At 41.4% G+C, this 16,272-nt stretch overlaps 1 protein-coding gene across 8 annotated transcripts in view; it reads left to right on the plus strand.

Moving 5' to 3' along the window:
* The window catches only part of SGMS1 (sphingomyelin synthase 1), a 207,417-nt gene extending 192,007 nt beyond the window's left edge, over positions 1–15,410 (plus strand). For 7 of the 8 annotated variants that reach the window (XM_006096638.3, XM_023760508.1, XM_014462551.2 and 4 more), the window contains 3 exons: positions 9,506–9,659; positions 12,814–12,980; positions 13,672–15,410. In XM_006096638.3, coding sequence (XP_006096700.1) covers positions 9,506–9,659; positions 12,814–12,980; positions 13,672–13,851 — 501 coding nt within the window. In that variant the 3' untranslated portion in view covers positions 13,852–15,410. The remainder of the gene's footprint in view (positions 1–9,505; positions 9,660–12,813; positions 12,981–13,671) is intronic. The other variant, XM_023760512.1, reaches the window with a different exon arrangement.
* Positions 15,411–16,272: the final 862 nt, after the last annotated feature.

The raw sequence follows: 16,272 nt of genomic DNA on the forward strand, positions 1-16,272 counted from the left end.
ACTCGTCACTTCACAGAATGTAATAGCTTGGAGAAATAATCATGTGTGAAGGGTGGGCCTCCCCTCAAAGATAACCACTGGGAAAGGGAAGTAGGTGTATTCAGTTGCTAGATTAGAAGCGTATGGGTGTTCCAGGCTTACACTGGAGACGGCCCAGTTTTGGGTACCTTGATTAGCCCACACTAATCTCATCCCAGCTTCTCTCCAAGGAACATGTGTACAAACCCCGAAACAACCTCTTGTCATCTTCTTCCAATTGTGTAGGATTCCATTAAAATACTAAAAGAACGAGGCAGAAACATTTGAGAATTCTTTGGTGTTCTAAGCTTCCTGTAAGAAGTTTTTTTTCTAACTGTTTTGGCAAACTCCAAAAGAGAGAAAAACAAACAAACAAACCTACCCTAGACACCAGCTAGACTGACAGCCTGATGCTAATGGAAGGGAAGAAATAAATTATGCAGTTTTCCACTCCCATTGTAACAATCGTCTAGTGACTAAGCTTTAAAGTGAGATGCATGTTGGGTTCTGTTTTTTGGTCTCCATGGTGAGCTTAGATCTGAAAACCTTCGAAAGGAGTTATTGCAGCTAAGGTACTTAGCTGGCAAATGCATTAATCTGACATGGTATTTTCAGTGAAATGACTCTCTTGAACTTGAAAGACATGGTTAAAAAAAAATTCCCCCCAACACATGAACATAGCCCACTGTTGGAGAAGGGTTATGTTTGAGTGGCATCGGAGATTAATTTAATTGTTCAGTGGAACAATAAAATACAAAAGCCGTGAAAGGCCTGTGTACTCTCTTCTGTCACCGTCCGTTTTCCTGCATTGCACAAATTAGAACGATCAGAGCGCGTCCTTTAATTTACTGCTGAGCCGTGATGGGACAGTCGTCAGCCTTGAAAGGCCTCTTTTTCTGGCATGAGCTGTCCTACAAGGCAAAAGACTCATTGCTCTTCAGGATTTTAGGACCTTTTTCAGTTCTTCCTTACGTTCTCAGGTTCAGTGTTCCTAGCTTCCCTCCATGCTGACAAATTTGGATATTCTGATTAGCTCCTGCTAACCTTAGTAATATTTCAGAATATGGCTTATATTCTGTCACCAAAATAGCTTCATGTCATCCTGTTGAATTGTGTGGAATTCTAATTGTCAATGCTTGATTTTACCTAATTTTCTGCTTTGCCAGTTTCTTAATGTCAGTATAGTTTTCCTTTTTGTTCAACTTTCTTCTTCACTTTCCCACTTCTTTCTCCATCGTACTCTTCCTTTTACAGGGATTAAAAAAAGAAATGTGCAAATTCTTTCTCTTAAAAATATTTTTTTCTATTTTAAAGAAATTCCACATTCATTATAGATTCATTGAAAATATACAAAAAGAGGAAAATTTTTATAACCACTCATGGCCCTATCTACTGTTAATGTTTTAGTAGATTTATTAGTCCCCTATGTGTATTTTTCTTACATACTTCTGGTTATGATTTCTGCATAGTTATTCCTGCTTTCGTATAGTTAACATTTGATATATGCATTGGACATGATTTTATAAACCCCAAACTTTCTAAATGTTTTTCTTCTTTATGGAAAATCACCAAGAAGAGTCACACTTGCAGATTGTGGGGCAGAGAGTTTGCAGATGTGACATTTTTCATAAACAAGCAAGTGCTTATTTCCTGAACAAACATTTCTAGAGAACCTTCCTGTGTGGGGTGCACTTTGAGGACACCCAAATGTATAAGATAGGCGCCCCTCCCTTGGTAAATGGGCCCCCAGAAGCCATGATAGACATGTGACGCGCAGGCCATTCTGACTTGTTCAGCCCTTCCTGTCATAGGCATGTGCAGCTCAGCTGCCATGGAAGCAAAGAAGAAGGTGGCACACTCCCCTGGGAGTGTTGGCTGCACTGAGGAGGGAGCTATCTGAGCCAAGTCTCAAAAGGATGAGTAGGAGTTTGCCATGTGGAATTGGAGAGAGCAAGAGCTTGCAGGTGGAGAAAACAGGAAGGGTGAGAGAGAGAGTCTGGGAAGCAGGTAAAGTCAGATGTGCCTGGGCATGTGATCCTGTGGGTTTTGTAGCCAGAGGTAAAGCCAGAGTGGCAAGTTGTGGGCAGATTTTAAGGGGACTTGTTACCCTGCTTAGGAGTGTGGGCTTGATCTAAGGCGTCTGGCCATAGCAAGCCAGGAAAGGTTTTAGCAGGGGGTTTATGTGGTCACATCTGTCTCTTAAACCTCTCTCCAGTGATACAGGAAGTAAGCTGTTGCGAGGGAGGGAGGGAGGGCTCAGAGTGGTGCCAATTATATGGCCCTATTTTGTGCCAGGTCTGACCCTAAATGTGACAGGGTCAGATTCTGTAATGTTCCCACCAAGAACATTTCACCTGAATGTAAACATAAGGAAACAATCTGATAAAGCCAAATTGAGGAACATTCTATAAAAACAAACAGACTGGACTCTTCAAAAATGTCTCTCATTAATAAAGAAAACAAGACTAAGAAAAGTGAAGAGTCTGACAAGTATCCTCAGTCTGTATTCTTTGATTGGACTCCAGATCAGGGGGAGAAGACTCTGAAGGACATTGCTGAGCCCATTGGGAAGTCTGAATGAAGATGTCTACTGACTGATAGAATTGTGTCACGTGTGGATTATAGAGGGAAATACCTGGTGTTTGCATTTAGGAGCTATGTGCCCTAGTGTATTCAACTTACTCTCAAGTGGTCCAGGAACGAGAGAGAGAGAGAGAGAGAGAGAGAGAGAGAGAGAGAGAGAGAGAGAGGAAGGAGAGGAGAGGAGAGGAGAGGAGAGGAGAGGAGAGGAGAGGAGAGGAGAAGAGAAGAGAAGAGAAGAGGAGAGGAGAGGAGAGGAGAGGAGAGGAGAGGAGAGGAGGGGAGGGGAGGGGAGGGGAGGGGAGGGGAGGGGCAGGGAGAGGAGAGGAGAGGAGAGGAGAGGAGAGAAGAGGAGAGGAGAGAAGAGAAGGGGAGGGGAGGGGCAGGGAGAGGGCAGGGAGAGGAGAGGAGAGGAGAGGGGAGAGGAGAGGAGAGGAGAGGCAGCAATGTAGGATTGTGTTGGTAATCGATGAATATAAGTGAAGGGTCTAGTGGTATTCATTGTGCTCTTCTTTAGATTTAGAAATGTTCAACACAAAACTCTGAGGGAAATTGTTTCTTCAGTTTTCACTTCATGACCAAGTAGGTGAAACGATCTCTCAACACCTTAAGCAAATATAATTTTGTTAAAGGCAAGTCCTGCCAGACTGAAAAACGGGATTTCTTTCATGTGACAAATAAGAACATGGGTGAATGGAAATCCATGGCCGACCTTTATTTAAGATTTTATGAAGCTTTGATACATCTCCTTACTAGAGGCCATGAAAAAAATTTAAAGTTTTTACTGGGGAAGGGAGCCTGGTTGGGATGAGTGTCTTATTGCTGATAATTACTTAGAGATGATGACTTCTACACACACACACACACACACACACACACACACACACACACACTGCCTGCCTAGCCCAGGGATTATAGGAATTAATGGATGTGTTTGGTAATGGAGAGGTACAGAGAGCCAGATTCTTCAGAGCTGAGTGGAGTCTTTTTAAAAAGACTCATATAGGTGAGTTCTAAGAGGATGTGCATACCGAAATCTTCCTGCTTCAGATCACTTGAGGTGGACATAATATTTGTGGGTGAAACTAAATCTTTCCAGGAGTGAATCTGGAGGAAGCGTTCAGAAAAGTCTCTCGTGATCACAGATGAGCATACACAAGGGCTGTGTGTTGGAGAAAACCATCTGAATTTTACTTGTTGTCTGCTAGGCCTTGAGTTCTCACTTAAGAACCCCTCCCCTGCCCCAACATACACACACACCCAAAATATTGACTTAACCTGGCAATTGTCATGTGTCTTAGATTTGTATAGCACTGTATAATTTTAGCAATCACTTTTACAAACATTATCTCACTTTGGTTTGTGAGGGTTGAGGATGAGGAAGTATTGTTCTTGCCTGCTATAGATGAGAGAAATGAAGCCAGAGCTGGTAAAATTGTCCAGAATCACCCAAAACGGGGGTTTGGGATCGTGTTTATGCTCATAGTTATTCCTATGAAAGTAAACTTGGTAACCTGTGGAATATCAGTCCAACAGAGCACAGTATAAAGCAAAGTAAGTTAAAATCAAACTGAAAACACCTTGTATAAGGAGGCAGAAAATGGTTTATGAAAGATGAAAATAACTTTTATAGAGATGGGGGACTTTCATTTAAATGGAGAAAACACTTATGAAAAATAGATCCTCAGAGAATAATGAATAAATTATTTTAAATTGTTTTAGCTACTCAACTACACTTAAATGGCATATAAAATGGGTTAAACTTCATTAGAACAACAACAAAAAGTGAACCTGAAGACATTGTTCAGCCTTTGTTGCTGGGGAGGTATTTGCAGCAATAGCAGGCTCTTTCCCAGACCCAAGGCAAGATTGTGTAGGTGAGAGGCAGGACATTCGGATTGATCCCAACTGAGTCGCCGTGAAACAGAAATAGCCTCTCTGTTAATTTGATCATCTAAATGGGCATCATGTCATCTGCACTAAGCACATGGCAGGCATGTGGGGATAGGAGGAATTGATAAGAAAGCTCTGTTAAAAAGTTGGAATTTCTATAAAAACAAAGGGCAGCGTTTTATTATGTAGAACCACTCTCCCACCCTCTTGTTCACTGCCTGTTCCAGTAACACTAAGAAAGCATGAGAAATGATAAGGGGCAGTTTTGGGCCTCTCACTGCTGTTGGGAAATCTAAAACATCTATCAAACTTATAAACACACTGCCTGGCCTGTGCAGGCTTCAAGGACATGCTATAGGATGTAGTTTTGTTGTTTCAGGCCTTTGTCATTTGAGGGGAAAACGCAGTGTGTAGTGTGTGTTTCTCAGTTGAAGGCTGTGGGGGTGGGACTGACAGGATTCCATCGGTTCTCCGGTTCTCCTGCTCCCTGACGCTTGATTCCCACAGCAGGTGTGATCCGTGGTCTAAGTGTAAGAGCAGCTGGCCATCTTGGTTTGTCATGGATGATAGTGAATTTCTTGTTTTGGAGGAAAATTTTCTTCGGGAATAAAAAAAGAAATGATTTGCCCTGGTGGTAGTATTCAGTGGATTCATTGAATGAATGAATGAATGAATGAATGAATACTTTGAGCAACAGCTGGCTGTTCATGGTTGTTGGAATGGGAAGTGATAGCATGACATTAAATCTCTGTAAGGTTCCCAGACGCTCAAGGAAAAGTTCCTCTAGATCAGCGGTTTTCAACCTGTGGGTTGCGACCCCTTTGGGGGTCGAACGACCCTTTCACAGGGGTTGCCTAAGACCATCGGAAAACACATATATAATTACATATTGTTTTTGTGATTAATCACTATGCTTTAATTATGTTCAATTTGTGACAATGAAATTGGGGGTCACCACAACATGAGGAACTGTATTAAAGGGTCGCGGCATTAGGAAGGTTGAGAACCACTGCTCTAGATGTACCCAATTCCTGGTTCACTCAGGCTTCCGAGGGACTGGCACTGCACAGGTAGCATGTAGTTTTGCAGGCAGTACCTACATGGAGCCAGAGGACTTGGGTCACATTGCCTCACTGAACAGCCGGGGCACTTTCACTGGGAAAACAAGTCACAGAGGTGGTACACTAAGTTTGGGAATAGCAGCACCCTTGTGAGTGTCCCCTCAAAAAGTGAAGGAGAAAGAGCTGCTATTCTTACCAAAGGGGTGAACAGGAGATAGCAGAACCTACTGGCAAAGGACACAGTGCTGGGGTACATTGTGTCACTTGTGCAGTTCCCCCACACCATTCTTGCTCCAAACCTGTGGTGCCCTGGCTGGTGTTGCTCAGTGGCTAGTGCAATGGCTTACACACACCAAAGGGTCAAGACTTTGATTCCCAGCCCAGGAAGCCTTGCTGATTCTTCAGGGCTGCTGTAAGAGAAAGCATTAGTAAGGTACAAGGATGATATTAAATAGCATTTCTGCTCCTCACTGCTCACTTTCAGCCCCTCGTCAGAGCGCACCAAAGCCATTGATGTATGCAGCATCGTTTGATGAGCTTTGCTCCCAGGTTCTCCCTCCCCTGCCAGTGGGGCTGAAGCACAGTGAACGCCCCTGCTCTTCAAAGCAGTTAAGAGAAAAGGCAGGGCACCAGGCTGTCTGCATACTGAATGATGGCGAACAGACGACAGAGCCGGGTGTGATTTAGCACTGAAAGAATGCTTTGAGAAACCTGTTTTGTAATAACCAAAGGCCCACTGGCTCAAACTGTACTGGGGTGGCCTGTCTCATTCAGAAGGCATTCCCACCTTCTGCTCTGTTTCTTGCTGTGCATGGTTATTGCTTAAGTGACTTGGCCAGTTTACTTAATTTCTTAGCCAGTCATTAGAAGTTGAAAAGAATTGGTGTATTTTCACTGAGAACTGATTTTTCTGTGACCCTAGGAGACCATAATTCACATCCTAATGTAGCTATGAGACCTAAATTTTCACAACTTTGTACTGTCTGTCCACTGAGAAAGTGTTGATGTGAATGTCCCCCAAAATACCTCTTCTTGCAAAAATGAACATTCAGGCCCTAGCTGGTTTGGCTCGGTAGATAGTCTGCAGACTGAAGGATCTCGGGTTCCATTCCAGTCAACGACACATGCCTGGGTTGCAAGCTCGATCCCCAGTAGTGGGAGTGCAGGAGTCAACCTATCAATGATTCTCTCGCATCATTGATATTTCTGTCTGTCCCTTTCCCCTCCTCTCTGAAATCAATAAAAATATACTTTAAGAAAACAAACATCCAGAAACCTACTGATGGGGAGGTCACACTTACAGTGGAGTAAGCACAGTCCATCCTGCCTCCACGGAATGCAACCAGGTAACCCTGGGCGGAATATGTGGAGCGGTCTCTCAAGACGTAACACTTCTTGTTCTGTCTTCCCAGTGTAATTTTCCCTCCAGGGCCACACTGCTAGTTGGTAGAAGAGCCATGATTTGGAGGACCAAATTACAACGAGGAACTGAGTAGGATGTACCTTCAATCATCTGAAATTACATGGATTCTCCTTGATTTAACTCAATATTCAGTGCTTACAGTATTACAGTTTTGTAAATGTTATTCCCAATCAAGTCATGTAGTTTCCTATAATTTTCCCTTTCTGCACAATATTTTGTTTCCTGTATAATTAGTAATTACCATGCTTTTTGCTTTATTCGTTTTCTATATACTTATTCACTCCCACATTGTGACTTTCCCAGCCATATAGTCAGAGGCATTGGGTGTTCTATCAATCTCATCTTCTTCAAGACAGCTTTCCAGAGCTTTGACTTGCCCATTTGGGAGGCTCACTTTCTAGGCTGACTGCAGTTTTCAGCCCACCTTTTATTGCCATTCTAGCGAATCCTCTTCCTTTTTCTGTGTTTAGTCCTTCTTTTGTGGAGCATATCCTTTGTAATTTCCCCAAAAAAGAGTACACAGGTGGTAAATATTTGAAATCTTGTATATATGAAAATGACTTTAGTTTATCCTTAGTTGGTGCTTAGTTAATAATGTGGCTGGGTATAGAATTCTAAGTTGGAAATTATTTTCCCTCAGAATTTGGAGGCATTTTTCTAAAGCCTTCTGTTTTCCAGTGTTGCTTTTGAAATTATCTGATTTCTGATCTTTCATGTGAAGCTTGTTTCTGATTTCTGGAAGCTTCAGGGTTTCTTCTTTGCCCTCGTGTGTCTGAAATTCCATGATGCTGAGTCTTGCTGTGTAGATCTGTTTTCTTCTATTGAGCTGATTCAGTGATCCCATTGAATCTGGAAATTCATATCCTCTCCGTGGGTTCAACCTGCCTGCCTTAACTAGAAACCTTCATAAAAACTTTAAAGGGAAATTATAATGAATTTATATTTATATGAACATGTTTTCCAAAGCTGTAATATTATCAGTTAAAAGCTGCGACATGATCATGGTGATTAACTTGGCCAACCAGAATTTAAAAAGAGTCTAACAGTCATAAAATAGAGACAGTCACACATTTCATTTGACAGAGCAATTGAAAAATGCAGTGAGTGAATTGTTCAAGCTATTTATTACTCTAAGGAACCAGCCTAGACTTGTATGAGAGACAGGTAAATTTATTCTTAAACTTTTTCCACTTTTGTTGAAAGGAAAAACATGCAATTTAATCCATATAATTTCAGAAGATCGAAGGTACATCCTACTCAGTTCCTTGTTTTACTTTGGTCCCCAGAAATCACATACCAAACACTATTTGTATATTTGACGGCTCAATCTTCAGCTGCTTTAGCAATACAACAGTTGTCCTCCAGGCCATGCATGCGAAAATATACCTCTAAATTTTCCCTGGGGGGTTAACCCCCCGCCCCCCACACCCAACAGTAATAAGACCAAACCAGTCAGTCTTTCTCTATCAAAGTAATAAAAAAAAATGGGTAAGCATCTGTTGAAATATAAAAAATACTAATAGCTCAGGAAAGTTCTGAAGCTACTCAATATTCTTTCCAAGAGTTGCCCAAGGAACATAAACATTGAGTGGCCAGTCTTCAAGGTGGCGGGGGGTGTCATGTCTTAATATAAGTTTTTAAAGGAAAGACTCTCCTGTGTGTCTCCTCTACTCTCAATAACCATCCTGAACACACCTGTGACCAGGTGTGGGGTGGGGGGGTCGGGCGGGGGGTGGGTGTTTCCCTGATACCAAGCAATTCTCCAACTCTCTTTAACTCAAATCTGATACTATCTGCCCGGAGAGAGTGTCAGATCCCACAGGTAAAGAACTCAGATACTGACTACTCTCCCACTTCAGATGCCAATCACAAGGCCAGATGGTCACCTGTGCTTCTGAAGTTCTCATGACCCCTTCCTCTGGTTCAATTAACTTGCTAGAGTGGCTCACAGAATTCAGGAGTCCAATTTACTTACTAGATTAGAAGTTTATTATAAAGGGATGTAACTGAGGAGCAGCCAGATGGAAAAGATGCACAGGGCAACATATGTGGCAAGAGGCATGCTCTCTCCAGAGTGCACCCTCTCCTGATAGCTCCACGTGTTCACCAGTCTGGAAGCACTCCAGACCCTCTCCCATGGGATTTTTGTGGAGGCTTTGTTCCGGAGGCATGATTGATTAAGTCATTGGCCATTGGTGATTAAGCCAGAGGTGGGGGGAAGTGGACTCAAAGCTCCAACCCTCGCACCACCTGGTTGATTCTGGCAAACATCCTTAGGAGCTTTTCAACTCAGGTGAACTCAGGTGTGGTTGAAAATGGCTTGTTATGAATAACACATACACCTTTATCTTTCTTATCGCTTAGGAAATTCCAAAGGGTTTAGAAGCTCTGTGCCAGGAACAGGGTCAAAGACCAGATATATATTTCTTATTATAAATCTCAATATCCCAAAGCCTAGTTCTGAATATAAATAGTAATTATAGCACACCTTCATGTGGGCTAATAAATCTTGTTTTCTCTTTCCCACCAGCTTTTTGGAGACTGGGAAGCCCAACTGCGGAGAATAATGAAGCTCATTGCTGGCGGCGGCCTGTCCATCACTGGCTCTCACAACATGTGTGGGGACTATCTGTACAGCGGCCACACGGTCATGCTCACACTCACCTACTTATTTATCAAAGAGTGTAAGTCTGCAACAGGCTCCATTAGAATTGTCTTGCCTGCCATTTCCTAGGGTCTGGGGCAAGTCTGCTGAAGCAAGACTGGAGGCCTCGAAGGGCAGTGCCTCATCTCACCACCTTGCCTGCATACAGACAGCAGGCACCGGGGAATATGTGTGGGAGGGAGTAACTGCTCTTCTTGGCTGGAGTGTCTTGTTTCCTTCTGTGTCATCTGCAGTGTTGTGGGGTGTGACAACCGCTGGAAGGAATGAGAAGGAAATCTCCAGGACACAGAAATCTAGTATTGGGCCTGGCTAACTGGATGATGGAAGATCATGTGTACACTCAGTAGCCATTTTTCCAAGCACCTGACACAATGCTCTAAGCCAGCGGTTCTCAACCTGTGGGTCGAGACCCCTTTGGGGGTCAAACGACCCTTTCACAGGGGTCGCCTAAGACCATCGGAAAACACATATATAATTACATACTGTTTTTGTGATTAATCACTATGCTTTATTTATGTTCAATTTGTAACAATGAAATTGGGGGTCACCACAACATGAGGAACTGTATTAAAGGGTTGCAGCATTAGGAAGGTTGAGAACCACTGCTCTAAGCTGAGGGTGCAGTGATGATGGGTCAGTGATGTCTTTGGATCATGATCGTAGAGGCCATGGGCTCAGGAACACTAAAGGAGGCAGACACTAAATGGGAAAGTTCCTATAAAAAATGCACTTAAAATATTTTATTATGAAACACAAAAGCAAATAAAGTGTTCACATATGATTACTCCATTTCATCCCTTCCCCCCTCCCATTTTCCTATATCATTTCCATGCATGTTTTTGTACTTGTGTATTATATTATTCTCTGGTTTTTAAAATTTACACAAATGGTATCATGCCACTTTTCTCTCAGTGGTGTTTTTGAGATGAGACTCTAGTTCATTTTAATTGCTATTTATATTTCAGTACTACACATGAACCACAGATTACATTTTTTCATTTATCTACTTGTAGAAAACTCAGTTGTGTTCAATATTTTACTGTTAGGAACAGTCCCAGTGAGCCTTCTACAGGCAGTTCCATGATAGAGTGACAAGTGAGCCAGGTTGCTGATACCACAGAGGAGTGACACACATTGCAGGAGGGATGTCTTGGGATGGTGTGGCCCCTTGGAAGCTTAACGTGGTTGGAATTTATAGTGGGGGTACTGCTGAGGAGTGAGAATGAACTGCTAAGTAGGAACCAGGTCACGGAGCATGCCGTGAGCCAGCAGAAGGAATCTGACCTCCCATCGGTCAGAGATGGGGTGCCTGCTGACGGCTTGTCCCAGCGGGGCAGTGTCACCTTATCCTTTCTGGAGGGAGAAACCACTCTGGCAGCAGCTTGCAAGATGGATGGGAGAGGGAGGAGACTGGAGACCAGGAGAAAAGTTAGGAGTCTGCTGCTGTAATCCAGTACAGGATGGTGGTGGCTCAGACGACCAGATGGCATTGGAGATGGAAAGAAGTAGAAGGACCAGAGGGAGATTGACCAAGAAGGGTCGTCAGATTGATTGTGGAGGTTCAGAAGACAGGTGGTAGAATGAAGGGTGAATGCCCAGGTTTGGTCTTAAGAAAAACTAAGCTAGGGGACACAACAGAAGAATAGAAGATGGGCTTTGGGACACTGACCAAATAGAGCAAATTCTAACAATGTCTATTCAGAATTGTCAGGGCGTGATCAAGCCTTTGTATTAGGATGTAACTGGGCTCAGAAAATGGGAACAGAATGGGTCTGATGTCAGTGGGCCTGGAGGAGGGATTTCTGGCCCCTGCTGGTTGGTACCTGAAATCCTTTCATGGGATTAAGCCTTATCCTTCCGGAAGATAATAAAGCAATGTGCTATATTGGGTCACAAACACTGATTTTTGAATCCTTAGGAAAAACATTTAACCTTTCTAAGTCTTGGTTTCTAAATCTTTAAAATGAGATACTGATATTTAATGGGTGAGGGAGAGGAGCTAAAAACTAAAATAGATGGACACTTATAATAGTGTTGCATGAAGAATGAATATTTGTTACTATGTTGTTAAGGTATCAAATACAAATTTTCCTGGAAATGGAATAATACATACACTAAGACCCCTACCCTGACCCTCCATTTAAAATTGCAAACCACCCTTCACCCTTCTGACCCTGCTTATCCTATTCAACTTTATTTTTCCATAGCATTTAAGACCCCTAACATAGTATATAATTTTCTTATTTATTATAATTATTTTTTATTGTCTCTCTTCCCTACTGGGAAGGGATCTCCCCATAAAGGCAGGCTTTTTGCCTGTTTTGTACATTGATGTCGGTGCCTAGAGCAGTTCTCATTCCGGGCACATTGTACATGCTCAATAAATATTGGTTGAATGAATGAGTGATTGATTCTTGGACCCCTTGAGAACCTAATAAAATCCTGAAAGTTCTCCCCTGGAATGGGGAGGGCAGGTAGACCACATTCAAACTGTTTTTTGCCTAGAATTTCAGACCATCTATTGAGAAAACAAGGCTGACAGGCCCACAATAATGGAGATGTTGGTGCTTCCCTCAGGTGATTTTCCAGTGGAGGCACAGACAGTGTTTAGTATCTGACACTGCCCTACCGCTGGGAATGCACTTGGACTGGAATTCCCAGGCATTTGGATTTTCTCTGATTTGTATTTGAGAAGGTGGAAATCTCAAAGACTCAGAGTAGTGTATGGTTGCACAGACTGGAAAGCAAATAAGACAGTCATATCAATTATAATTAATCCATGTATAAGGATCTAATGGATCGAAAGGATTGATTTTGTATAGAGAATTAACCCCAAATTATTTACATGTAAATTAAATGTCCAAGAACAGCTTTTTAAAAAAATAGATCATGATACATTAACCTGTCCTTATTTGTCCTTTTAAACTGTATTTATGACTATATGAGTCAAATAACAGCCAAATATGAATTACTATTGCTAGTAAAAACGCTTTATAAAGTAAGATGCTCCTATTCTAACACTGGTTACAGATAAGCTAAAGATTTGATAGTCCAAGAGGTTTGTAGAAGGAAGGACATGAGGAAATTGCACTCACAATGGTGGTAGAGGTGTGATTGGGTGCCCTTAGTGGTACTTGAATAGTGGGATTATTGCAAATTTCTCCTCTCTTCAGATTCCCCTCGACGACTCTGGTGGTATCACTGGATTTGCTGGCTTCTCAGCGTAGTTGGAATCTTCTGTATTCTCTTAGCGCATGACCACTACACTGTGGACGTGGTGGTGGCATATTACATCACTACAAGACTCTTCTGGTGGTACCACACTATGGCCAATCAGCAAGTGAGCTTTCCCCCATTTGATTTTCGCGTCTTTTGCTCCTGGGTTGGTGTTACTGACGTGGCAGGGGAATAGTACAAAGGATCTACAGATGCCTTAGTTATCTCTTTTCTTAAGAGATAGTCAACTATGACTATGTTATCTTTTGTGATGCTGATCCACTTAAAAATAAAAAATGACCAAGAAATGTGTTAATAATGGCATAGGAGATTGCATCCTGTTAAACAAATACCACATTCTCATTGTCCCTGAAAATATTTACTAACTTGTGCCCACCTGTTGCTTGATTTGCATTCCTACCCTTGGCCCCTCACCAGCTTAATATTTATCATTAAGTTTGTCCATTTTCATTGTAGAAGAGTGAGTAACTAAAAAGCTAATTGAGGTGTTTATTTCTAGATAAGAGGCTGAGTAAGCCACAGGTTTTCCTTGCACTCCTGGAATTGGAGTGACTTGTTTTTCTACTAGGGTGTTTCCCAGTGTGCAGATGAGTGCCAAGTGTAGAATGGTGGTGTGACTGTGGAACTGGGGTGAGGGTGGACATGGAGCCAGTCTGGGACCCTTTGTGCATTTTAATATTAAAAAAATTGATCTTAAAGTGAAAGGTCATGAGAAAAATACGTATATTCCCTTTGGGGCTGGAACAAGTTAATTGCTCTTACTGACTTGGTCTTTCCTTTCTTTATTGTCTTAGGTGCTCAAAGAAGCTTCCCAGATGAACCTCTTGGCCCGGGTGTGGTGGTACAAGCCATTTCAGTACTTTGAAAAGAATGTCCAAGGAATTGTACCTCGATCTTACCATTGGCCCTTCCCCTGGCCAGTAGTCCACCTCAGTAGGCCAGTTAAATACAGCCGGTTGGTGAATGACACATAACAGCTGTGCAAAGTGGGGGAACGAGGACCTGTCCGAAGTGCTAAGAACTCCACGAGAGAAGATGCCATAAAATAAACACCTCCCTAATCCCACTATCTTTCAACGGTTACCTTGACTTAACCTATTGAGTTACCTGGTCAGCACTGTGATCTTCTTTTTCTCTCCAAAGGACCTGCGTTGGACAACAATAAAGAAAATCTAACCTATCATGCACTGTACACATTTCCTGTTCATAAGTCTGGGATTTACATAACCCACAACCACCATGTTCCTTTGTATATGATGCAACAGCATAAATGTAAGCTTTTGTATCCTAAGTTCTGTTTTTTCCAGTCACATCTGGAAATAAAGCGTATTATTTTTCTTGGGAAAACATACTTTTCATATCTCTTGCCCCAAAGATTGGGCTGTAAGCCATTTTCTAGCAAATGTCTCTATGAAGGTTTCTAAGTACCTGAATGGGGTCTGATTCTGAAATCTTTCTACCTGTTGCACCGAGTCAAATAAAAATGACAGACACAGAAAGGTTTAGTAACTTTGGGTTTTGTAAAATCAGCAGAGACAGTGTGTCAAAAAGTGCAAAAAAAAAAAAAGATTCTGTTATAAAGTGATTTTCTAAGTATTTCCTAACTTTATTTTTCAAATGATGTTATGAAAACCAAATTTCAAGATTTTTACATGTCAAAGAGAAGAGTTAAAATTTAAAAATGCTTCTTGGGAGAGAAATTTGTCTATGTTTCTAGTGCCTTTCTTGTCTTGATTGTATGGTCAGTAGGCAATCTTAAAAAAATGTTTTTATTTAAAGTATTCCATGAAAATATAAATGTATGTATACACTACTAAATTTTGCATTTATAGCTAAATTAAATCAGAAGACTGCTTATGGCTTTTCAGTTGCTCTGAATTACAGACTGGGGGGAGGGGGGGATGGGTAATCAGAAAGTCAGAGCCGTCTCTCATATTGTGAGCCTGCGGCAACGACATGGCCCACTTACACTATTTTACCTATTTGGTGGTTCAATTTTAACTCTACAGTGAAAACAGCCATGAATACTTCTTTTTTTTAAAGCGAGTTTTGAAAATGATCACTTAACTAAAACTTGAAAGCTATAAATTAGTTATCCATACTCTCATGACAATTTTGTTGGTGAGCAACAAAAAAGAGATCTATTTCTTTAAAATATGTTTGTGCAGAAACTGCATGTAATTCTAAGTTTTGCTCCTAACAAAAGGATGTTTGGGGAAGTATTCTATTCTATACTTGCCAATGTGGAGAACAAAATAGTTTTTTAAGAATGAAGAATTATATATATCCATTCTGTATTTTACGTGCAGCAGAATTATCTTCCGTAGGGTTATTTTTTTTGTGTGTATTCACAAGGTGATATTTGTATTGTAAAACAATAATGGTGAAGGAAATAAAAAGGCTTTTAAAATTTGGTTTGTTTTAAATCTTTGTAAAGTTATTATTCCAGAGAGTATACTGATATCTTAACAACAGCTTACCTAGATCGTAAATTAATCAAAATGCACTTTTTAATAAAACTGATACTTAAAAATAAGTGGCTATTTCTAATGTGTTCACATTGTTCATGGAAGTCCTACGTGAAATCATTAAAGCAAGGTAAGAGGTTCCGTTTCAGAATTTTATCACTGAGTTTTTCTTTGTGTGTGTGTATGTGTGTTTTGTTTTTTGGTTTTTTTTTTTAGATAATCATGTTTCCTTTCTCTTGAGATTCCTTAAAACCTACTCTAAACTTCAGTGTGAGTGCACTTTTACAGTTGAACCTTGAATGACTTGGGGTTTTCCCTGCAACAGTGGAAAAATCTTCATAGAACTATGACTTATAGTCAGCCCTTTGCATCCAAGGATATGAAGGACCAACTGTTCTTTGTTTTTTAAATCCATGTCATTTCTAGGAAGAACTTCATGCTTTCTCAATTGGAAACCCTTAAAATCAGTGTTACCATCTACCTTTGTGCCACTTGAGAAGAAAAACCATGCAACTCTGAGAACTACGGACTCTGGAGACCACAGTGGATCGTGTAGGTATCTGCTTGCTTGTAGGAACCAAAAAGTCTTGGGGACTGGATACTTAGAAAGAAGCTACTAGTAAGCACTTATTTCTGTGTAACTTGTGTTAAACCTTCAGGAAAGGTTTGCTAGTTGAAAGGATCAATGATGAGCGGCTCCGTTGTTTACTCTCATGAAGAATGAGAGTAATTGCCTGGGGGAAGAAGACACCCCAGGAGAAAGTGGGCTAAGTATGGCATATCCATTAGAGTTTGTATTAGAGGCTCAGAAGAAGTAGGTAGGTTCGAATCCAAACTCTGCTGCTTGTAGGCACTATTTTTGGCCAGTTTTCTTTGAGCCTCACTTTTCTCACAAAAATAGGGATTTTACCTGTTCTGTGTAAGGGG

The sequence above is a fragment of the Myotis lucifugus genome, unplaced genomic scaffold (genome assembly GCF_000147115.1).
Source record: "Myotis lucifugus unplaced genomic scaffold, Myoluc2.0 scaffold_184, whole genome shotgun sequence".
NCBI lineage: Eukaryota > Metazoa > Chordata > Mammalia > Chiroptera > Vespertilionidae > Myotis > Myotis lucifugus.